Source organism: Callionymus lyra, chromosome 5, assembly GCF_982586985.1.
Source record: "Callionymus lyra chromosome 5, fCalLyr1.hap1.1, whole genome shotgun sequence".
Lineage (NCBI taxonomy): Eukaryota > Metazoa > Chordata > Actinopteri > Syngnathiformes > Callionymidae > Callionymus > Callionymus lyra.
Genome location: NC_141822.1, coordinates 34,299,202 through 34,323,727, shown reverse-complemented (window position 1 = coordinate 34,323,727; position 24,526 = coordinate 34,299,202). Strand labels below are relative to the sequence as shown.

The 24,526-nt window shown below is 37.0% G+C and overlaps 1 protein-coding gene across 1 annotated transcript in view; it reads right to left on the bottom strand.

The window, feature by feature from the left end:
• The window catches only part of ptgfrnb (prostaglandin F2 receptor inhibitor b), a 45,851-nt gene that overhangs the window by 7,808 nt on the left and 13,517 nt on the right, over nucleotides 1-24,526 (bottom strand). The window contains exons 3-11 of the mRNA XM_087792124.1: nucleotides 23,186-23,444; nucleotides 20,574-20,981; nucleotides 18,726-19,142; nucleotides 15,515-15,661; nucleotides 15,283-15,443; nucleotides 13,385-13,505; nucleotides 12,847-13,066; nucleotides 12,574-12,761; nucleotides 4,920-5,027 (exon numbers count right to left, since the gene is read on the bottom strand). Coding sequence (XP_087648250.1) covers nucleotides 4,920-5,027; nucleotides 12,574-12,761; nucleotides 12,847-13,066; nucleotides 13,385-13,505; nucleotides 15,283-15,443; nucleotides 15,515-15,661; nucleotides 18,726-19,142; nucleotides 20,574-20,981; nucleotides 23,186-23,444 — 2,029 coding nt within the window. The remainder of the gene's footprint in view (nucleotides 1-4,919; nucleotides 5,028-12,573; nucleotides 12,762-12,846; nucleotides 13,067-13,384; nucleotides 13,506-15,282; nucleotides 15,444-15,514; nucleotides 15,662-18,725; nucleotides 19,143-20,573; nucleotides 20,982-23,185; nucleotides 23,445-24,526) is intronic.

The window sequence follows — 24,526 nt, the reverse complement described above, 5'->3', positions numbered from 1 at the left end:
TGAATTTTGTACAGTACAGTACAGTTGCGCAACATTGAACATTAAATGTTTTTGGAGGACCATGAAGTATTATTAATAGTTTGTCTACAACCCACAAAATCATTTTAATGTTGTCGTTTTCAATAAACCAACACTTCTGGCATAAAGAAATTGGAAAACAAATAATTTTTTACAATGCATCGACAACAGTCGTTTATACAAATATCACAGTATACTATATAAAGATGTTCAAATGTAATACAACTGATTAATAAATATTTGCTTAGTATACCATTGGAGTTGAATGTTAATAGAAGCGTTTAGCACAAGTGCACAAGACTGAGACACCACCCTAGATGGCTGCCCTCAGTGACGATGCCAACGTTGGAGGAGCGGAGCTATAATTAGCAGGCCACTGCGTGCTCACAGTGAGGCTCCATCCGCTTCAGTCTTTGTTCTTTGATGCCAGTGAGCGGCAGGACAGGCAAAGATGGAGGGAGATGATTTGTAATACTTAGTGAGTAAAAATTTATTTTTTCATCTCGAGTCTGTGAAATAGTAGTCACCAATGAGCTCAAATGTCAGATGGTGCTTTTGGGGAGTAGAATGTCACCCGCTGCCTCCTCCAGTGCACCACAAACTTATCAACGGCGGAAAGATGACACACAGTTTCATGTAGACAGCTGCTTCTCTGCTGAATATAGATTTTTGCTGTCATCCCATATGCTGTCAACCGGCGCAGTTTATGGGCCTCGTTTCTCAGCTGATTTTGACAACTAGTCTAATAATGTTATAATAATAATCCTTATTTATATAGCAGCTTAAAGAGTTGAAAAGTGATTTATATAAGAGCAGAATTGACATGAAACAATAAATATTGATATGGTGATATTTCATGCAGAACTATAGTTAATAAGCATTACATTTTCTTGTCTGGAAGATGTGACTACTTTAAATTCAATCTTGCTTTTCTTTTCTTCTGGTTTGCATGATATGTTGCGATTGTTTGCAACACATCCAAAACTAATGTAAACTAATACCAAATGATCCATCTGTTTAATGCAAATGTTATTGTTATTCATATATATATAACTTATCTTCTTATGTAGATGCAGCTGGATGGGACAATACTCTCACATCGGAGACAGTCTTCCTTTAATAGGAAGACAGGGAAGCCCAAGTTCAGTGGATGAAAAATAATGAGTGTTACACACACAATGAAGTGGTGAAGATGGAGCAATAGTGAAAAAGCCTCAAGAGACGCTTGTGGGTGGCTCCAATATAGATTCGAGTTTCGGCGACTGAGAATCAGAACTAATAAAACTAAAATGGCTGCCTGTGGAAATTAAGAAGTTCTGATTGGATTTCTCCAAATGAATCCCCAGGGAGGAAGTGAATTGGCCACAAACTGAAAAACACATCACAGTAACAGACAGTGCTGCTAATGAAACTGTTCACTGCTTCATAAAACCACAAGGAACATAAAATAACTACCCCAACAAATGTGACTGGCAGGGAGCTGGATAGATGCCACTTCTTTATGCCGTTTCACACAGACATTAGATTAACTCTTCAATCATTGGTTAGGTTCCAAACATTCTCATAACAATTTAATGCTCCTATCATGGATTTAAAAAAAAAAATCAGCTTACCATTGAAATCATTTTTTTTTCTCAATACGCAAAACATTGTTGTAGCATGTACTATCCATTTCTTTAGATGACTCAATTGATGTTTTTATAGTATTAATTATTCATATCCCCTTAAAATCAAACCTTTTTACATATTTTTTTTTTATCATATCGATTTAAAAGGATCAAAAGAAATCTTTGTTTTTGATGCTAGGGTGTTCTTACACACATTTAACTTTAATAAGAACATAATAGCTGCAGTTATTTTACCACATTGCAGTGGTTAATGACAAAAAAAATGTTTACGTTACATTTTTAATCACACTAAACATAGTTACACTTGTACGGAGAATAATTCAATCAACATTCAATAATGTTTTTTATTTTTTAAGATTTTTTATATGATGTATGGTGTATATTTCTGGGTTGGGGTTTTAAAGTTTTGATCTCTGAAAGAGATCAACAGGAATAAGAAATCTAACATGAATTTGACCCCGAAACATCTGTGCTGTGGAAATGCAGAACACGCAAGTTACTAACCACAGATCTGGTCTTAGCTGAAGCTCCATGTCTAGGTCAACGGTCATGTCTGGGAGACCGCTACAACACCCTAATCTGCCCAGCAACCTGACGTGTACCAACCCACAACGAGATCCGGGTCCATGGAGTAAAACCCGAAGCGTTCTCGCCCAAGCTCGACTGTATAAGAAGGTAGGCTGTATCTGAGAGTTCCTCATTTACAGTCGCTGACCCATAATTCTGTGACTAACTCTACTTCTGTTGTTAGAATAAACACAAGTTCTTTTAACAGTTTGCCTTCTGGTTCTCTTTCAGGTCAAAACAACGAACGCGTGGGAATACGAGCAGGAAGCTGGACTCCCAATAACAACAACCAGGTACAAAGAACTAAAGTAAGTATGACATCGGTCCCCTTCTCCTTTTTCTCAGTTTCTTCTAAAAGTCGTATCATATCGTGAAAAAAAGTTTCAACAAAGACCATATCCTTGATGAGCTGGAATGTGACGGTTGTGAGCGTTTGTCATTTCCAACCAGTGCTCACTCTTTTTATCATGCATAGTTCCTTTTTATCATGCATGGATGTCTGACTGTTTACTGAAGAAGGAGTTGTGGCGGATCAGAGTTCCATACATTCCTCATATTCACAAAGGTGTTTTCGGCTCAGGGGGTAAAGTAAATTGCGTGTGTTGCCACATCTAGCTACCACTTATTCTGCGTCCCAACGTTTCAAGACAACCAACATCCAAACCACAGACGTGGCTCTTTTAAGAAATAAAAAAAATTGCTCATCAACACACGCTGTGGTTTGTGAGTTTTTTGCCTGCTATGATGCCATGGCAAAAATTCATTAAAATTGATTTTCGGTGCGAACCTGTATACCGCACAGAAATTTAATTTTTCGATTTAGTTCCAGCTTATTTCCTTATTTTTGAACTAAAATATTTTTGCATTCAAGCCAATTCTGTTCTTTGACCACTTGAATCATGAATAACTGACGTTACTTGATTTAACTCTTGAACTCAAACTCGTAAAATAAATCGATGGTCAAACCACCAAGATAACTGTTGAACCATTATTTTCATGACCTTGGGCAACCATTTCATTTTGACAAATATGAGTCCTGAACTCCCAGAATAAGAGTGTACGGTTTCAAAAGTGACTATTCAGCTAGGCACACAAGGAGCTTAGCTCTGAAGTAGGTGTGGGAATGAACATCTACTAGGCATATATTTGGAAGGACAAATTGGCGTTAACACAATGCAGACGGACAACTAGTCTCCTTACTCGCTCTAATTTACTAATTTAAAATCTAGCCATTTTTATAAAGAAATTTCTCTTCTACAGCCGTCAACAGGAAACATCGAACAGATTGAGAATCTTCCTCCCTACTTCGGAATCTGGCGTACCATCACTCACTCCTTATTCATCTAAATTTCTCTCTTGCCAGCTTCCTCTCCATTTTGAGACACTTTGCACTCTGTTGGAGCCTCTTTTCCTCCATTTACCAACTCCTCTGCTCACTCTATACAACTCTTGCTCACTTTAACAATCTGTTTTCCTCCCTCCACAGGATTCACTCCCGCCTCTCACCCATTCTCTGTATTCTCTCTGCAGCTCATTTCGTCTTTGTGCCCGGCTAACAGAGCGTGAGATTGGCTAATTACCAGATGTATGCCGACCCTCACAGACAGCTGGGTAATTTGGTGAGAGTTTAGCGGAGGGTGGGAGTGATGTGAGGAGAAATGGATACCTACTATTTATGCTCCATTTTAAAGAAATTGAGCATGATTTTGTTTTTTTTTCATAGTTTAACTCTTGTATTACACCTATATTTACATCCATTTGATTATGAGACTACACCAAGAGTTTAGTTGCACATTGGTTTGGTGGCTGTCTTTAGTCGAAAATATACAGTACTTGTCATTCACTCATGGATCACAGTTTCTACATTGGTCTTCAACAGGAAACATACCGTTTTAAAAAAGTGAAGAAAATGAAAGTGAAAACCAGAAAATTACATTTCCAAGATGGCCTCTGCTACAGATTTGCTTTGAAAATGTGGTTCAATAGCACACAGATGACATCATAGATATTCATTCATTTCTTATACAATCTTTGACTGTATGGCAAGAATTATTAAAAAAAAAAAGATAGACCAAATCTTTTAGATTTCAAGAAAGAAAAGTTACATAAAATACATATTTCTCACTGGATTGATGCTTAAAATGTGCACCCAACTTCTTGACTTGACTTTTAGCCATTCTGAGTTGAACCTGTCCTGTAAAACAATTGTATGGTCTTGGTCTCTTTTCTGCCGCTCAGTTTCAGCATTCAGGCAATCTTCTCATAGCCACAATTTTTTTTTTCAAATCCTTAGAGACTTAAGTGGCATGAGGTTCCATGATTAACTTCCTGTGACCAGTATGATTGAGAAAGCTATACCATATATAAACACACCTGCTGCTCCTCATTCAAACATTAGACCTTCTAACACTCACAACAAGTCACATGACACCGGGGAGGGAAACTCAATTGTGTTTTCAGCAGTTAAGACATTAATTGCTGAATGTTGAAGGGTATGTTTTAGGAGATGGAAAATTTACAGATTTTGCTGTGCTTTGACTACCTTTTCTTCACACATCCACTTTAAACTGCTGTGTATTTCCACAGCTATCATTTTTTCTAGTGACCTGATTCTAAGTTTTTTTCAATCCTTTCTCTTTAATTTACTCAAATGTCAAAAGCATATCTGTGTGAGAGTGTGCTTGTGGTTGTGTGTGCGCTTCATACCAGTTTTTGGTGAGGATCCAGACACACTAAGAGAACATTTTATCTTAGCCGTCTGCCAGGGATAAACAGTGCTGTCGTCTGACTGGATGCTGATGGAGAAGGACGGGCCTGCAAAACAGCATAAAGAGCTTAGTGTTAAACATGTAAAATGCACTCAGAGCGGTTTTGACCTCGATCAAGCAGTTATTTCCAGTCATAGTGTCTTTTTGGCCAATATTATTTTCCAACAAGTCTTCTTAGAATCTGATCTGCCGTCTTTATTGTCCCATTATCACCAGCAAAACAGCAGAAACCACCAGCAAAAACATGATAAATATAAAATAGAGATAAAATATAATAAATCTCTTTCTGTCTTAAACCATTATAAATAAGCGTAAACCTACCTTTAAGAGCCATAAGGGTTGCTTTCATTCGGCACACACAATGTTCCTTCCTTCACTTTATCATATCACCTTACTAGCCAACTATCTCTCAGCTCTTTTTTCCATCCGGTGTCATCTCATATTGTTGTTTCTAACCAACATCAACCCAATTACAATTGCTCTCCTGTTTGCCAAAAGAAAAAATGCGGTTCTTGTTTGATTGCCCACAACACAAACAATATGGCCGTGTATGTGTATTGCACTGCCTAGGAAGAAAAAAATAAACCTACTTAGGGTATCATGGAAAATATAATATTTATTCCTGTAGCTACCTAATTGTCTGGGTACATAGTGCTGCTGACCCCAGACCAACTGTAGCACACTTTAAATAAATCTAAGTGACGTCAATTACTATTGATGTGATTTTTTTCTTCCTTTGGGGAGGCAGTGTATAAGAACAAAGAGTAATTCTTGGTTGTTGTCTTTGTGTGGTCTACTATTAGGTCTAATTAGAATATGTTTTCAATGTTTTAAGGTCATGTTTTTAAAATCTCTTTGAATTTACACACAGCAGAAAGTCTATCAAGTCTAAAGGAAACCCACTGGCCAAGAAACAAAACACAGTTTCACTTACAGAACTTTCGACTTTGAAATTAATTTCACTGATAAGTGAGACTGAAAATAAAGCAATAAATACTCCAATAAACTGTGTGAGGTGATGTCATTGGATAACCTTTTTTTTTTCTATATTTTAATATTTATGATAGGCAGAACATGAAGTAGGACAAGTAACAGTTTATACATTTTGTTTCCATGAAAACTCCACAGGTAAATGCTCTTCCAAAAATAAAGGTTAATGCAGGTAATGTTTGGGGTAGTGTCAAGCTGTCTGGTCTGGATTTATTTTAATGGACTCTCTAGAGCTGGGAAAAAAGTATGTAAGTAAGTAAATAAAATCTAGTTTTCTGATCATAATTTTTAGATCTTACATAATACTTTAGAGTGCTTGTGAATTGTTTTTTTTAGACCTACTTTTTGGATCATTCATTGGCTTTAAATAATATTCAATATAGTTTTGGATGTTTCATATGAAAATATCAACATTATATTCAAATTTGGTCAATTTTAAAGGTTTTTAAATCCGTCGCGCCTCTATCTGTAACGTCAATGGGTGTAGTTGCCAGCTCAATCTTATTAACACCCATTGTAAAAAGAAGTGACAATAGAGCAAATTAAACATTAATCTGAGTGATTTCTTACTTTGTACGAGTTAGGGATGATGAAACATGTGATGTCATGATCAGAGAGATTTTCAGCTAAAATTGTATAATAATCTTGATGAGAATCTTAGAGAATCTGAAGCAGTTATGTCTGACTACGTCTAACTAAAATGACAGTTATGCAGCGGAGGGAGCTCATGTCAATTGGCGGGACTCTCAAGCAAGAGAGATCCTCAAACTCTTTCATAAGTCATAAATCTCTTTAAAGTATTGTCAAACGTTCATTTTTTTAGTTATCCATTAGTGGAATTACTAACCAGCTTCTTTGTTTCTTGAGGTGTCAATGATCCTTTTTGATGGGTTCAATAATCTTTATTCTTTATCTTTATAAGATCCAAACAGTGATATTTCTGGTCTGTTCATGTTCAGGAGCCATGATCAGACCCATGGCCACACACCAACCAGACACTCTGGGTCCATGTTAATCACACTGCCACCAAGGGAGGGTTACTTCCCAGTAGCATCAAAGCATCTGTGACGTCACGTCTGAATGGTGTAAATAACGTATGAAAAAAAGACAACAATCAGGATCTTTCGCCAACCAAATAGTCTAGTGGAGGGTCAGTCAGGAATATCCAGTGCGTGGTTGCTTCTTCTCTGATCCACAGATTCTGATGTTTACATTTTCAATTCATTTAATAAAATTACTCTAATTGTGTCCTAAGAAATTCAGCTAAAGTGGTTCCCATTTTATTATGAAGTAAAAAGCATTATTGGACTAGTACCATGTCATTGATTTTAAAGTAAGATTGTTTTTACATTAACCATTTAATTAAAACTATTTTGACTCAGAACTCCTACAACTGGGGTCAGATTAGAAGCATCTATTTTCTTTGGAGTTATAGTGACCCTTACTGTAACCATTTCAGTGTCAGGTTTGTTTGCAATACCATTGCCCGCGCGGGTTTATTTTGGGCAGCTCGGTTCCCATTTCAATCCGTTGAGGATAATACCGACCGCAAATTGGACAGCTGTGAGTGTCTATACCAATGATTGTCTGTCTCGGTTTGTTCCACGATTAACTGACCTGTACACAGCACATAGAAAACAGATTAAGGGTAAGCAAATTAATGGATGTTGTATTAATACATTTCTGAAACAGCTTGATGCAAAGTTCATGAAAAAGGAAGCAAAGTTGAATGGTTTAGTTTTAACACTGGAAAATATTTTCACAGGGAAGTTGTTCTTTTTTAAGTGTCATGAGGCCCTGAGATGTTAAAACATTTTATTAATACGAACAAAGACAATCGTACAATCTTTCTTGGAACAAAAATCACATTTTTTGATTCAATCCTCTCCACCCAGTCAGTTTTTAACATCTACAAGATGACACGGCATTATAACATCCCGTTTGGCTAGGTTGTTACTTTGGTAGGTCTTTGACCACTGCAGAAGTTTACAAACCCTTATATTGAAGAATGTGACACACAGGGTTACTTGAATAGATTGTCTGGGAACCTTATTCATACGAAGATACTTCATACTTCTGCCAATTACTTAAAAGGACAGCCTTGGTCTGTTGAAGGCAAATCGTCATTGAAAATGGCAAATGGCATTGAATGCTTCCCATATGTTATATACATTATATATCAAAAGATATATAAATAGATATCTATATATACACACTTTGTCACATCTTTGCAAAACAGTCAAGCCCAATTAGATCTCTTAAAATATAATAGCTGGCTTTATATCACTTGAAAGAAATTACAATTGTGGTTTAGCCACTCCATTTTAAGCCCACAAACCCACTTTATTGATGAATTATTTAGCGCTGAAGTGCTGCTGTGACAGTGCATTTTCAATGAGCTTTCGAGTATGATCTCAAAGGGACAGAAATATAACACCATATCTGAAACACATTCAGGCCAGCTGGAGTGAACATGAACTGATCATGTACACCCTCTAAGGCAAACACATAGAGTTGTTCAGGTCTGCTCAGTGAGAGTGGTGGGTGTTTGGTTAAGTTCAACTGAAATCATGGAGAAAGCGATGCACACTCTTGAAGACTTGTATTCAAAGAGTAGAAAAGAGAGAAAGACACTGCATGAAGGAATCTCAGCAGTTGCATAAGTGGCCAAAGGGATTTACTCCTTGAGGGGGTAGACAAACAAGCAAGTTTTTAAGAAGAGCCATTGTAGTAAGAGAAAAAGAATCCTCAGTGACTTGTGCATCTCTCCTTAAAAAAAGATTGGAAATCATCATTGTAGTTTTTTTCACCCAAGCTTAACATCAACATTATTGTCCTTCATCCACATAGCTCTAAACAATAAACTATTTATCATTTTTGCTGAAGATCGTACAGAAGATCAACAAAGTGACAAAATGAACAATCTAGGACACCCATTAACCTGCCCAACCATTATCAACACAGCATGTGGAGAGTTTTGATCTTTTTATTCATGCTCTTGAGATTGTGACAGGATTAAATGTGTTGTTGTCCGTTAGGATCTGATGGCATCATACAGGATCCTTTTGTTAGTTGAAAAGAAAGAGATGGTGTTAATCATCCTAACAGAAGAAAATTAATTCTATATTTTTTTAATTCCACTTCTAACAGAAGAAAATACAATTGTTTTTCTTCACCACTTCACTCTTAATTATATCCATCTTTGCTAACATAAAAATGTGCGTCTACATCTCCTTAGATGGTTTCAAAGTCTATTCATGGGCGGGGATTTATGCCAACAACTCATCACCATGAGCTTCTCTCACTTTACTGAGTTTTCATCGTGTTTAAAGAATCCAGAGTAGTTTTACTAGTGCACACCTTCATGTGCGAAACGGTGTGTAGATTTACTTAAGTTTCATGAATCCTTGTGTGTAAATGGCATGACACTTGACCAAAAATAGATCTCAGCATCACTTGATGAAAACTATGTTCATGAAGGTCCAGCGGAATGGACCAGCACTCCATTTGTTAAAAAATGAAGCAATGTGCCATGTTCTTTGTCTCAATCTCAGCCCATCGACTCGGAGAGCTTAAAAAATTAATTGGATGTGCCAGCTGAAATGGGATTCGAATATAGTTTGAGAAAACAAAAGAAATGTTCTGATTGCGTCAACCTAAAGTCAGGTAATGACAAAAACGTAAATAGTTATTTAACGTGTGTAATATCAACTCACAAGTTGATGCAGGGTACATCAACATACAGTGGTCATGTAAATAAGTATAAATATGGTTTACATTTTGTAGTAGATAGATCATCTTGATTTGATCTTTGTGCAAGTAGCTTGCATGCTGAAAAAGTGTGAGCAGCGCAGCTCTAAACCAATGGCCTTAAAAGATTAATATGTAACATTTTGACACAATTTTTTTTGCATTATAAGTTTTTTATTGGCTCGTCGAGCACTCTAAAGCATTATCTAGATTCGCTATGGTGTGAAATCTCATCCCTCTTTCACCAGTAAATTCCATGATTCAACGTTCTTGTACATACATCTTGTTTTCTGATTCTTTCGAAATTGATGCACATTCTGTTTTATCAAATCAACTTTTTCATGGCTGCTCACTATGTGTATGTCAGGGCGCTGGGGAAGCACCTGCAAGTGGAGAAGACCTTTCTTTCGCTACAATTTTATAGCTCTTCTGGGAGAATACTTGGAGATTACATGGCCGCATGGGAAAGTCTGCCTCAAGGCCTCCTCCCCATTGACAGGATGCTCATTACATCTCCAGAGGGAGGTGTCAAGCAGTCAAATTGCTTCTCTCGGGGAGTAGCAACCGTTCTTTTTCAGTTCTTATGGTTCTCTCGGTGCTTCAAAGCAAGACACCACACAACCACACACAATAAAACACTGATGGCAATCCAGCTCCTAACAAAAGCAATAAGGGTTAAGGTACCCAACAACGAACATTTAGAGATGTGCATTCTGGGAAAAAAATTATATTCAAACTTAATGTTGCAAACACAGACCAGACTTTAACACCAGTACAGCGACCAAATGGCTAAGGGAAACAAAATCTTTAGCCTACACCAATTCCACAAACGCCAAGCAAAAAAGTTGAAAAAATTCAATAAAAAACAAATCCCTGCTAAGAGTGAACAGCTGGTCAACTGTTCTGCAACCTTGACAAAACTGCACAACTCTTGGATCTTAGTTCTTACAACACACTTCACCTGGTAGGCTGAACAGTGTGATTCAATTAACTCTTGTTGTACAAGAGCACATCTGAACGTGTGAGATACTCCATGCAGATTTAATCCACACCAGCAAAATAAAAATACAGCTTTTTAATTGCATCAGTAATTTTGTTCCAAGGCGATGGCTAAACATGCCTGGATTGTCATTCTTGAGTTGAGAGTGGCAATTGCTCATAATTACCATTTCTACAACATAGAAGTAATTGGTGTGGAGAGAATCAGCATTTTTTTTCCATTTAAAGTGCCCAAATGACTTTAAAAAAAAGTCATCTAACTATTTATAGTATATATATTATATATATATTTAAGTGTCTGAATAGATGCTCAGCCACTATACACCCAAAGTTAATCCAGAAATACTAATAAGAGTCTGTTTTGCACAATTTTGGCAATTTGGGGCGTTAGTGATGGCCAAGAGGGATAATGTTTTTATTTGATAATAACATTATGAGGAAGATTTTGTTTGCCTTTGAAGGTTATTGTAAATCAGTTTATGTCGTCTTCTTAGTTTACATCTCACATACATTTGGGACTCTTAAGGAAGAATGAAATATTGCTCTGAAAAATGGGAAATCATTTCTGCCGTTTCATTTCCTTGCTTGTCTTCGGCTTTTTTTTAAGCCCAAAATTCCTATGGTGCTCCATGTCATTTCAATGTTTACACATTTTTCTTATGCTCTCTAGTTGCTGGCTCATTATAACCACTCATCCTCTCGTCTCTCTGTTTGAGCTCTCATTTCTAATCATCATCTCCCCTTGTATAGTGTCATTTCCCCACACACCATTTTTATTCTACTTTTTTTATATTTCTCCACATCTCCACTCATCAACCCCTGCCATCATCTCATACTCCTCCTCCTGGATGTCACTTCCCTTTTTCTTGCTTGCAGTGCACTGGATCCTCCTCTCCTCTATGATCAAAGCCAGTAAAGTAGGGCAACGATGGTGGGCGACCAAGGACTTAAGGTGTCTGTGTTTGTTCTGTAGTAGTGTGATTAATATTAACAAGGTGTGGGAGGAGAGAATATGTTCTGAGACACGAGACGGACTCCTTGTTTCTTAAAGAAGTGAATAAAAAAGAGCCTCAGCATGAGGTTGTGTTGTTTGTCCAGATCATAGCCCTTGAAGATTTACATGATGTATAAAACATTTAAATGAATGCCATTTATTTTGTTTATCCATTGGCATCTATGAAAACTCTTTTTTGCTCATATACATTTTAATACATTTAATAATTGAAAAAATTATAACAATAACCTCATACCTCTTGTAGCAGAGTAGGCAAAAATTTCAACAAGAATCAACTACAATCAGAAAATGATTGTGAAAAGTGAAGTATCTTTTAATTAAAGAATAAATGTTGAAGAATTGTTCCACAACTAATAACTAATTAAAATTATGTTGTAAATTTTATTGGCATGACAAGCATGTCTTCTGTTAAACATTGTTCTTTGTTGTCACACTCACAGCTGTCCATCTGAACTTTAAAATACATGTTTACTTTAAGGTTATCAAAGTTTCTCTACAAACCTACTGCAGTATTACCGATTACTTTAATTTCTCATCAAATTTCAGGAAAGAGAGTTTGGAGGAGGCTTTAAATCAACACTCGTTACATATTTATTGTCCTTGTCCGGAATAAACCAAAAATAATTGCTCGATTACAGTATATAAATTTTAAACTACTGTTGCATGTGAGAGCTTAATCAAATTAGATTGAATAAAAACTCACTACCCAAAAAAACTTCAACTCAGCTTTTTGCTCAGCTCATATCTGTCAGCAATGTTTTCTTTTTCTTCTTTAACTTAGATAAATTGAAAAGCTATTCAGTTTATTTTAGAGAAAAAGAGAAATGGTTAAACATACCATTTTCTTCAAAGTCGATCCGGACTTTGTTGGACTCAGCACTTGTGGCTTTCGTCCACATCTGCCCTGGCTGGTGTTTGGTCCATGCAGTGATGTCACACCAGTAAAAACCTCGGTCAGAGAGCTGCACCCCAGAAAGTCGGAAACGGAATTCCGTTGGACCGGACTTTGTCAGAAATAAACTGTCTCTGAGAGTAGACATGAATTTAGTTTTTCTTTTATTGAGACTTCTCCAGGTGTGTAGAATAAAAGCAGCAATTTGCTTGAACAAACCTCCTGTTGGGGTCTGTGGCTCCACCATGCTGCAGAACATTGTCAGGACTAAGGGTCATAATAGTCCTCACAGGGTTCCCCAGACCTTCCTGAGATTGGATCAACACCGAGTATCCAGCCTCACCCAGATTCTCTGTGGCCACGAGGCAGCTCATCTCAAAGGTAGCTCCACCCACCGACACCTCACGGATCCGTTTGGCCACAACATTTAGAGATGGTCCTGAAAAATGCAGAGACAATAACTATGTTCACCAAAAAGCAGTTTCTTGAATATTCTTTATATTCTATATTCAAATATGATGTAAAGGTCCTTGATATTATTGATAAACTATTATTATAGTGTTGAGCACCTCGAGTGGCCTTCACATCATAATTTATGGCTTGTCAAGGACTTGCATTTAGGCAAATACGTTATGTTTACATAAGAAATCAAACAGGTTCTCCTGAGTTCAGGTTTACTCCAAGTGGATGAGGAAATGAAATAAAAAACGTTTTAACTACAGTACTTTACAACTGAGGAATTTCAAAAGTGACATACGTTTGGCATCCCAGTGCACGTTGAGTGGCAAACTCTGCTGCTCGGCGGCCTTAACCACGTCGCCAAGGCTGTTTACACTCCATGCAGAAACAGTGCAGACATACTGTCCCATGTCGATCTCCTACATCACACACACAGGCCAGCAAAAGGACATCAGTTTTGCTTAATAATATGTTTGATTTTTATACCACAATTAGTCAGAGAAATGTATTTAAAATGCAACCATTTGCAGAATCTTGTTTCATGATTATGTCCCGCAACTGCATCTTTTGCAGCAGCACAGTGCTTCTTTATGAAATAAATGCATGAATTGATGTCCAAACATAGTATGAAGTATTGAAGAGCATCTTTTAAAGGTTTCACGCCTGGATGACATGCCCAGCGAGTGTTTGAATGGCCATATTACCACCAAACTGCTTTATAGCAGCGACAGTTTGTTTGAAGTACACAGAGAACTTTTTTTCCATCATCCCAAGATCAACATATTGTACAGTCTGAGGATCTAGCTTCAGAATGAGAAAGGTTTCAGGTGATACATTTCATGGTACGAAAAAGTGTAATGTTTCACTCTTCATTTTATTTATCAATGTTATCAACTATTCCATGTTAGACATGCTTTTACAGTGGTAAAGAGAATAAATGTTGGCGTGAGATTCATTAAAAACATCCTGAAGTAGTGACTTAATGGATGTTCAGCCACTTTAAACCCAAAATGACTAAACAAATAGGAATAAGTCAGTTTTGCAGTGTGAGCATGTTTTCCTGCGACTTTCATACATGTCAAAAAACACATGTACCTATTTGTGCAAAAATACACTCTTTCAGAGGAGGTATTATTGGCCTGGGCTACATGGCCTCAAGACAAAACATAAGATCTGCTTACTGCTACTACTGCTACCTTGCCTTTACTTCAGTAAAGCTAAGGTGGTCCTATACAGTAGAGCTTTACTCCTGATTCAACATAGAATTTAAAATGTCACTGTTCGTGGCCAAGATCCTCCTCTTTTTGCTCTCCCAGCACCACATTTGTTCACTGTTCTTTTAAACATGACTTAGTCATTTCCAGAAAAGCAAAATGTATTAGGATATATTTTTAGCTCATTTCTACATCGCTGCAAGGCTCTATCTGCAGAGCATACATACAAAGAAGATTGCATCATTGTATATGTTTTACTTTTAGGCCGTTTATAAGTAATCACTATTATTATTGTCATTATTCCAATTCAACTCAATAATAACTTAATCAATATTTATGGTTCAGCCCATATATTTAATTCTTAAGGTCAGACCCCAAAAAAGAATTGTATTATGAAGTTAGTGTCTATGGTAAACAACCAAAATACGATCCACATTATTATTAATTGTTTAATATTTTCAACCACATCTCGTCTGTCCATGAATCACAGATGATCTATACACTATCATACAGTATTGCCTTATTTTAAGACTATCATTTCTAGTTAAAATGCAGATAATTTTAGAAAGTAAACCATATAAATGTTCCATGTTTAATATTGTGTATTACATAATACTTGATGTATGATTTTGACCGTATTTATTTCACATTCTTATAAAAAGTAAGGTTTTTTTTTCACAAACAGTATATAAACTAATATCCATCATTATTCAGGGTATAAAGTAACTTGTCGAGGAACAAGTACGGGTGCGGACCTATACAACAAAGCACTGGTTATGTTATACAACTAGAAAATACAGTAGTTCAATCAGATGGCACAGTGCATGGTTTGAACCAAGGTAAAAGCTGTGAGCATATAAGATTTATGTCTACATTCATAATTCACTGAGGACAAGACAAAAGATTGGCTGGATGTCATCTTTGCATGGAAAAAAAGAATCAAAAGGTTTTGCGGAAAAGTTATTTTGTAATTGTGCATTACCTGTGTGCGTGAGAATCTGAGTTTGAATGTGTTTGGCTGAACTCTGTAGAGTGACATCATCCCACTAGCCAGACGATCTGAGTACATTGTACCCGGTAAAAGATTGCCATGACCATCCAAGGATGCAACAGGATGTGACGCCTGAGGACCACCGCCAGTGCCTAATGGAGAGGTGGCCCATCACAAACAATAAATTCAAAGTCAGTGTTTATCCAATGTTGATAATACACACCTGGAGGAGTCGTGTGCTGCCATGATACACCCAGTTGACTTCCTGCAGATAGGTGTGTTATGTTGGTCACGTGACAGGCCAGCTCCGTAGGGTCAGCAGTTTTCTTGGGATTCAGAATGGGCTCAAGATTCAAGGTAAAGCTGGGTTCTAAAATGAAATAAGAGGATTTTGGATCAGTATCTTGAAAAATAGTTTTTAAAAAGGAATAAAACATCAAATGGAATGAACATAAATTAACACAATAAATAAGAGCAAAACGAATTTGCATTATTAGTAAACAGCATCACATAATGCAATGGATTTTGATGATATTGTAAAATAATACACCAAACACTATAATAGTTCAATGATGTAAATAATAGTAACATCAAAACAATCAAACAATTTACACATGATTACCGATCAACTCAGCAAAATTCATATTCATGCTATATTGAATTAAGTAGGAAGCAAATAGCGTGTCAGTAACATATAAAAGTATGAATAAGGAGCCGAAGAGAACAATGTCAATATACTGTAGATTCATTCATTTTGCCTTTCTGTTAAATCTACCATAAATTTTGATGGTGAATATAACGTTAGAAATTTAAAAAATCACAATTTCCAAAATGTTGCAAAATATAACAAAATAAAACCCATCCGTTTTCCACCAATTATCTGTGATCGGGTCATAGGGCCCGCAGCACAGAGGCTTAAACTATGTCTTTGCCTCTCAGCTTACTTGAACTAATCCACAACTTTGAAATTACAACTCTTCTCTACATATGCCAAAATTTGACAAATATGATCTAAAACTATGTAACAACCCTCTGCTTTATATATATGTGATAAATGAAACTAAATTGTATGTGTGGTTTAATTTTGATTTGAAGTAATCACTAGGGACAAAATACAATACATATAATTCAACATATGATCATGGAATCATCTTCCCACAGAAAATAAATATAATATAAAACGGGTGAATACTTTCAAATCTTAATGTTAAAAAATGTGAAAATGTATCCATTTTCTCCGGAGGGGTATGTTCCAAAAGCATTAGATTTCACAAAGTACTCGTTTCATTGTCCAGCATCAGCACACACACACTGCTTCCTATTTTAGATAGAGCTGTGAAGAGGGAGTCAGATCAAGGTGCCCAAAATAGACCTGAGATATCGGAATGTGAGAAGGTGTTTACATGATTACTCATGTGTGTGTGCATGCATTTGTGTGTGTGTGATCACACACTGCAAAACAGGTGGAGCTATCCGAGGGGGCCTTATCTACATTGGTGCACAGGGCTGCAATCTGGAATGAAGACAACTTGCGTCACCCTACATGGGCAGGATGAGTGTTTGAAACCAATATGAAAAGTCACCGTCTGTTGTATGTACCATACAGGGATGTGTGTAATGTGTAAAACATGTTTAGATTTATTTAATTTTAGCAATTGTTCTTATATTTGAAAAAAAAAAGGTTGGAGCTACTAAAGTAGTGATGAATCTCAAATTCCAAATTTTCCCCATTTTCAACGGCTCAAGTTTAATACAAAATTCTGTTAACGTTTCAATGAGACAATGACACCCAAAAACACCATCAATGTGATATTGCACATTACAGGATACAAAGTCTGTTTGTTATTTAAGCCTAGCCTCCACATTTACTTTCATCTTTAACTGAATGGCATGTGTACCCATAAACCCTGGTTGATATTTCCAAATGCAACATGGACCTGGAGGCTTTTAGCACATGCAAATCTAACTCAAGGCATCAAATGACATATAGCCTGCAAACTGAACGGACAGCTCTACAACCACATGGCACTATGAGCAAGAATTCTGTCATTTTACGACAATTGCCCCAGGACTCTTCTGCAAGTCATCAGACGCATGCGTTATAGAGAGTGCTTAAAGGTCGGGTTAATGGGAAAATGTAGTGCTTTGATCTGATAAGTAATTCAGACTCAATTTTATTGCCCAGAGACAAAGAGCTGTTTATGTTAAAGTCAGAGTCAATGGATGAAAAAAGTCTTTCAGGTCTTGATTTGACAATATTTACACTATTTTGGTGCAAATATATATTGTATTGAGGATAACAACATCTGCCGTAATTGCTTAAGTAACATACATGTTTGTTTTAATTCCTAATAAAGAGGCTGTTGGCAACCTTTGTCCCTAAATTTACTTTTAGTACTAATGTAGGTTGCTAGACCTGTAAACCACACTATGGCAGGCTAAATGATCTCACATCTGACACGGTCAGCAGTACAGTGCAGTCTCCTCTTTACCCTAAACTCATCCGACTGCTGCTGCAGAAAATTGGAATTGTAATTACAATGGAACATTCACAAGGGAATAAAAAAAAGTTCTATTTATCTTTCCACCTTTAAAATGGACTTTCAATTAATTTAGTAGATTTAGCAACTTTGTAATTAAGATTTTGCATTATTGATTAAAAGAGCACGAGATTGTTTGCTCATCAACGCCCAACAGTGCATTTACGTCAGGTTGAAGCATGCAGTATATTCCTGGAAAGCATACACACACCATGGCCGCGAGAACATGACATCCCGAACCATTTTGGAACTGGATGAAATACGAGGTGATTTGCAAAATGAGTAGAGTAAATTATTGTAGAAATACTAAAAATCTCATAACCTACTTGACAAGGTCTCACGCCGAGTTACCTTAGCTCCCCACAACAAACCGCCTGGGACAAAACAAGCTTTGATTTACACTTATACTCACTACTAGAAAAAAAAGACTTCAATCCACTCGTTCATGTTTTGCACTACACTACATCATGGTGCAACGTAAACATCTGAACAGTTATTCCCAGGATGGAGGAACATGTGAAACATGACATATTAATGAAGTAAAGAGAACGGCTACATCCTGTGACACATGGACATCACTTTTTCTGAACAAGAATCTCACCATCACCAGGTGAAAACAAATTCACAGGAATTGACAAAAGTATTAGGTCTACATTAAAAAATACAATTTTAAGATTATTATTATGGTGAGTCTTGTGCAGCAGTATCTGGGTCATTACCTTGTGGTGGTTGCACACTTATTTCCTGTGTGTGCCTTTGTCCTGCATGCATCATTTCAAAATTTGACCACAAAAATGCGGAAACCATACATGCTTTTTTTCAGATATGTATCAAAAGATTTTAAAGGCCACACTTAAATACAGATACGAGTAAAAAACACAGGTTAAAACTTACGGATCTGTGAGACTTTCACCATCACTGTGCTGGATGTCTTCTCTGCCGTCATGTGCCACCGTCCTCCTCCTCCTGTGCTTCTTCCACCTTTCTCAATGAAGGCCCGCACACGGCAAGTGTACGCCCCAGCATCTTCCTTATTCACCCCCCTTACTTCAAGCCGATACTCAGCACCTCCAATTCTATCCAGAGTAGCCTCACTTGTCTTGCCCAGCATCCCACTGGTGGTCACGTTGGAGATCACAACCCCACTGTGGTCCATGGTGATAATATCACGACCACTCAACAGCCATGACACTTCCAATGCGAGAGACGGCAGGTTGTCCGCAGCAACAAGGCAAAGAAGAGTCAGCTTGTCTTCAGGTGAGAGTAGCAAGGTGGAGGAAGAAGATGAAATCTTTACACCTAGGGAGTGCCCTAGAGTTAACAAAAAAAAAAATGGATTATAATTCATCAAATTGAATCAAATTTCTCAATGTAACCTTTCACCACATCTAACAATATAAATGCAGCAAAATAATGCAAACAGATAACCAGGACATGTAAGTTTGCGTGATTCATCAGCCACAGCCACTAAAAGCAACAGGCAATTCACTGTTGAAGCACAATATATCATTTTGCCGAAAAAAGGAACAAAGAACAGTTGCAGTCATGTAGTTGAGATAATCATGCCGACAAGCATTACATTTGTGCTGCCGTTTTAAAGTTTAGTGTCAATTGAGATGTTTACCATGAGAACGTATCATCTAATATCTTAAAATGGTTGAAATATATAGCCAACAATTTAAAGTCAACATATTTGGTGTTAAATCTGAGGGGGAAAAAGGAACAAAGACATACTACTTAAACTGAAATAATACCAAAAGAAAAGGATTTAAATACATTTTAAGTGAAAGTGGAATCATCTTCCCAGAGAAAAATACCCTTTGCCCAATGGTTCTAGTAGAGTATAGAGTTCCTTATGTTTGGCTTTGTCTGACATTTACAGACACTCATGTTTGCCCACTTTGACAGCAGCATTCTTTAGCTGGCGATGCTGAGAAAAAGCTTAGCTATCAAGTCAAGGAAAATTAAAAACTGCTCACAGCTCTTATCACAGTCCCAGACTAGTCTCCCAGTTACAACCTATAGAGAACTGAAGTGGGAAATGCAGGAGAGGGACAAAGGAGACAAAACGTTATTTAGCTTAGCTCATCCTCTTTACTCAAGTCCTAGAGTCAATACAGGGGCACATTGAAGAAGAATCAAGATGCGTGTGTGTGAGTGTGTGTAGTTAGGAGGGTATGGGATCCTTGAAATGTTGTATCAAGCCATGTATCTCTCCCACTCTCCCTCTAGCTATATATCTAGATCTATAGATAGATATAAATATCTATCTGTAAATAAATATAGATATTAAATGCAGCACACAGCACTGACGTCAGAGACTCTCCTCCTCAAAGCTTTACCATCTCTGGGAAGCAGCTGCTCTCTCTCACACTTCACAAGCCCCTCCCCTCACTAAAAGCACAAAAGAGAAAGAGGAGGAGAGCACACTGCGAGCCAGTTGAATTTTTGACAGGAGGAAAACGTTATTTATTTTGGGATGGGATGGGATATTTTTCAATAAAAGCACCCAAAATGATTTGATGTCACGAGAAAAAAAAAAAAGAAAGGCATGTATGATAATTACATTTCAGGAAATGTGGCCATAAAATAATGTTGTTAGCTTCCTCAGGCTAGGACTTCCAGTATTAACAGAAGGTGGATTTGCCAGTAGCCAGTGATCACATTCCACATTAAAAGATCATCTACAGTACAGTTATATTGCCAAAATGCGTGCGTGTGCAAGGATGCTCATATATTTACCTGTTGGGGTTACAGCAACTGTTCCCATTTCTTTTGTCTTCTCCACAATCTTTATCCATTTACCACCATTCTCATGTGTCCACTCTGTTCCATTACACTCGTAAATCCCTTCATCACCAGTGGTCAATCTGGAAATAACCAGCTCGAACAGCCCATTCTTTCCTGGGACGAGGCGGATACTTCCATCACTGTACCTACGAGCATACTTGGCCCCAGTGACCACTTCGCCCTGTGGACCAAAACTTAAAATGTCCTCAGACGTTGCTCCCTTCTTCAGCGACCAAGTGACCGACAGGTAGGTGGGTTGGGTTAGTTCCCGTGTGACGTTACAGGACAGTGTGAGGTCACTTCCCTCAGGGATGACAGAGGGTGGGGTCATTGGTGACACCTTGAGTGTATTTGGGATGACTGCATAGAAGAGAACAAACAGAAATAGGACTCTGAAGTTAAGATAGAACGTGATATTGTAAAATACAATAAAAACACACAAGCGGATATAGAAAAGAAAAAAAAAAAAATGCTGTGACCCTTCTTGGCATATCACCATCACCAACATCTTTCTCTACTTTGATCAGAAGTGAAGTAAAAAAGCACATAAAAAAATTATCATAATAACAATAGTAAGCAAGTATGTAAAGGTTATTTCTAAAGCACCTTTCTAGACCAGGATCACAAAGCCCTTGAAAAATAAAAAACAATACACAGTTAAAATGATTATATATATATATATATATATATATATATATATTAAACTTGCATAAGTCAATCAAAGTATTTTGCCTTTAAGAGCCACAGTGCATATTCATGTCTTTATTCAAATGTCAGCCCAATTTATTTGTAACTGCACTTACATTTCACATGGCTTCTTTTTTATATTGAACGACGACGGACTGAGAATTGCTATAATATACCATCCTACGTACAACGATCCTTTCTCAATCGTTTCCTTTTTGAACATCTCATAACAAGCCTGGTTGAACAATAGACAACCTTCTCCTAAACTTCTCTTACTTATGGGATTTACGCATTTTAAAAATGTGAACGTTTTTTGATGATGTGTTCGCGTTATGTCCTGACATTAGTGTGTGTACATGCGCAAGTCTTTAACTACGACACCCCTCAATCTCCTAAGAAAAACTAAGCCCCGTTGATGTTTTTGATCAGACAGGATGTTGAGTCTTTTCTTTTTTATCCACTGAACTTGCATGGACAATAGGAGAATATATCACTGCACAAAGTCTTCTCCAGGACATCCTAAAGATTCTTAATTGTGTCTCTTTAGTGACAGTGAAATGTTAAGCTACTGTAAGCTTTCTTTACATTTTTTAAAGAATAATGCTGGCATACAATCACAATCATTTTACTCCATTTCACTGCCATCATGGAAAGAAAAAATCATTTGGCATAAAAGCCTAGGGCCTCATGGACTTAGAATTCTGTGCATTTCCTACAAAAAGCAACCATACACAGAAATCCAGAGTATAGTGCACACACAAAAATATTCAGATGTGTTAACAGATAAATGTGGAATTCACTGAAGATGTGTACATTCCTTTCCACACCTCCATTGAAATAATAGGAACAATATGGCACTATGTTTGTATATCAACAGACAAATGTACTTGATGTTAATGCAACTTAGAATGTGAGAGTTCACCCAATATTCAAAGTTCAATCATCTTCTACTCACCCTCATGTTGACTATGGGTTGGAATCATTTTCAGAGTAATCGGTTCCATTTAAGAGTTATAGGCAAAAATGTACATCCATTTTAATGAAGCAACTGGCACCCAAAAAGATGCTTAAAAACATTCATATACGACGATACCGCTAGTCTGTAAATGTGATCTTCTGTTAAAGCCTTGACGAGAAAAATATTTTTTCCAGAAGAGAATCAGTTTGTCTATATTTTACACTCGTTTTTGGCAGATGTTAGAATAACAAGCAATATAAACCATCTGAAGTAGTCCGGGTAAATATCGTAAGCACTTTGAGTGTAGACAGTAGACTGTGTAAGCTATGGATCAATCAATTCTCAAAAATTGATGCAAATAAAAATCTTTTAGGAACCAGTATCCAAATGAAGGTCTCTAACAGTACCTGTATCGAAAATGTTTGATTGACACCAAGCCTTTTCCGTAAGGAACTTTTATAGAAGTGAAAAGTGGAGGAAAAAAAATATATATATCGATTAAGATTGAAAATCTACTTTAGGAATGTCACCGTGGGCAGTGTCTGTTTCTAGTTTATACTATAAGTTGTGCTTGTTCACCCTATTTCGACAGTTGGAAATGCTTTATCAACGCAATGTTCAAATGACTATAAAGTGTTACGTGAAGGCATAGCCTAGACACAGAGGTTCCGTGGGGTAAGTTGGAACTGGGCTTCTGCAGTGATGCAATGCTTAGTGACACATAATAATGGCAGCAATAATTATCTGTACTCTGATATAGATGACTATAGCACTGTCTTACCGAGCACAGATCCAGCCAAGTGAAATAGAAATAATTTTTGCTGCAATTAACATTTATGGGAATGTTGAACTGAAGGAAACAAATTGTCGAACACTTATGCACATGCAAACATTCACAAAGATGCAAAAAGTCCCTCACCGATGAGTTTGACCTGGGCCTCGTAGTTGCCACTGATAACTGAGTCTGTACTTGGAGTTGTGCACCAATAGAAACCACCATCCTGGGGCTTTGCCTCAGCTATGTTCAGCTCTACTACATTATCATGGCGCCGCATCACTGAGATGTCGCCAGAAGCAACACGCTTGCTGAGCGATGGGTGGGAGTAGCTGGCGTCAAAGGTGGAGATTATCTTTGTCCTGGGACTTGTTGGATCTCTCGATATCAGCCATTCAAAATCCTAAAAGCAAGAGAGGGAAAATGTTTTGTTAAGGATGTCATAATTCAGATTAACTAACTTGACCAATTGACTAGAAAAACACTGAAACAGCACATCCTCGCCCCATTCCTCTTCTCCTGTAAGCTTTTATGACATTTCTCAATTTACCACAACAAATACAAAGATAACAACTGAAAAGAGTATTGTCGCAAGAAAAAAAAAAGATTGATACCATAATTAATAATAATAATAATAATAATAATAATAATAATGTTTTTAAAATTATATTATTGTTATTATTATTGTGTTGTGTTTTTAGAAGCCAGTGAAGTCGTTTTCCAAAAATACATTTTCACAGTAGTAGGCGTTCTTCTACTTGCCTCAGTGAATGCAGGTGCAGAATTCTAACTGTGATATTAGATTTGCAGAATAAGAGAGAATGTTACATTTTAACTGCCTAAAATAGGAACAATAAAATAATTAGCAACACATTATTTCATCGCAGCCAAATAAAATTTAATTTTTTTTCAGAGTTCCAATTTTCAAGTGGCCTGTCTTCCTTTTTAGGGTAAGATGTATAAGCTTAGGAAGGTTTAAAAGTAATCGTTGTTCACTTGTGTGGCTTCTAATTCTAGAGCAGGGGCGGGCACCTCGGGGCTCTGGAGTTGCATGCTGCCCTCTGATGTGGCTTACTGAGTTTTTTTAATTTAAGTATAAATGTACAAATATAAATGTTTCATAGAGTTTTTTTCCAGTGATGCATGAAAAAAGAGCAGCCCTCTCATTCACTTTACCTTTTATTTGTCAACAAAAGTGTTACGGTAAAAGACGCAAGTTCACACAGCACTGTCGCTTAGGCTTGTGCTGACATGCGATCACCCTCCCTCACCTGTCTCAGTCTTTAAGGAACAGTAACATGCACAACACATCTTACAGTATTTTACTTTAGTTTGTTCAAAAATACCATTTTAAGTTGATCAGAAATGTAAAAAATTATTATGATAACTAGTCTTCCATAAATCAGGGAAAACATAAAACTGTTTTAAATTAAATGTGTAAAAATCACTGCAATTTTTAACCAGTAAAATCCACCTTGCCCCCAC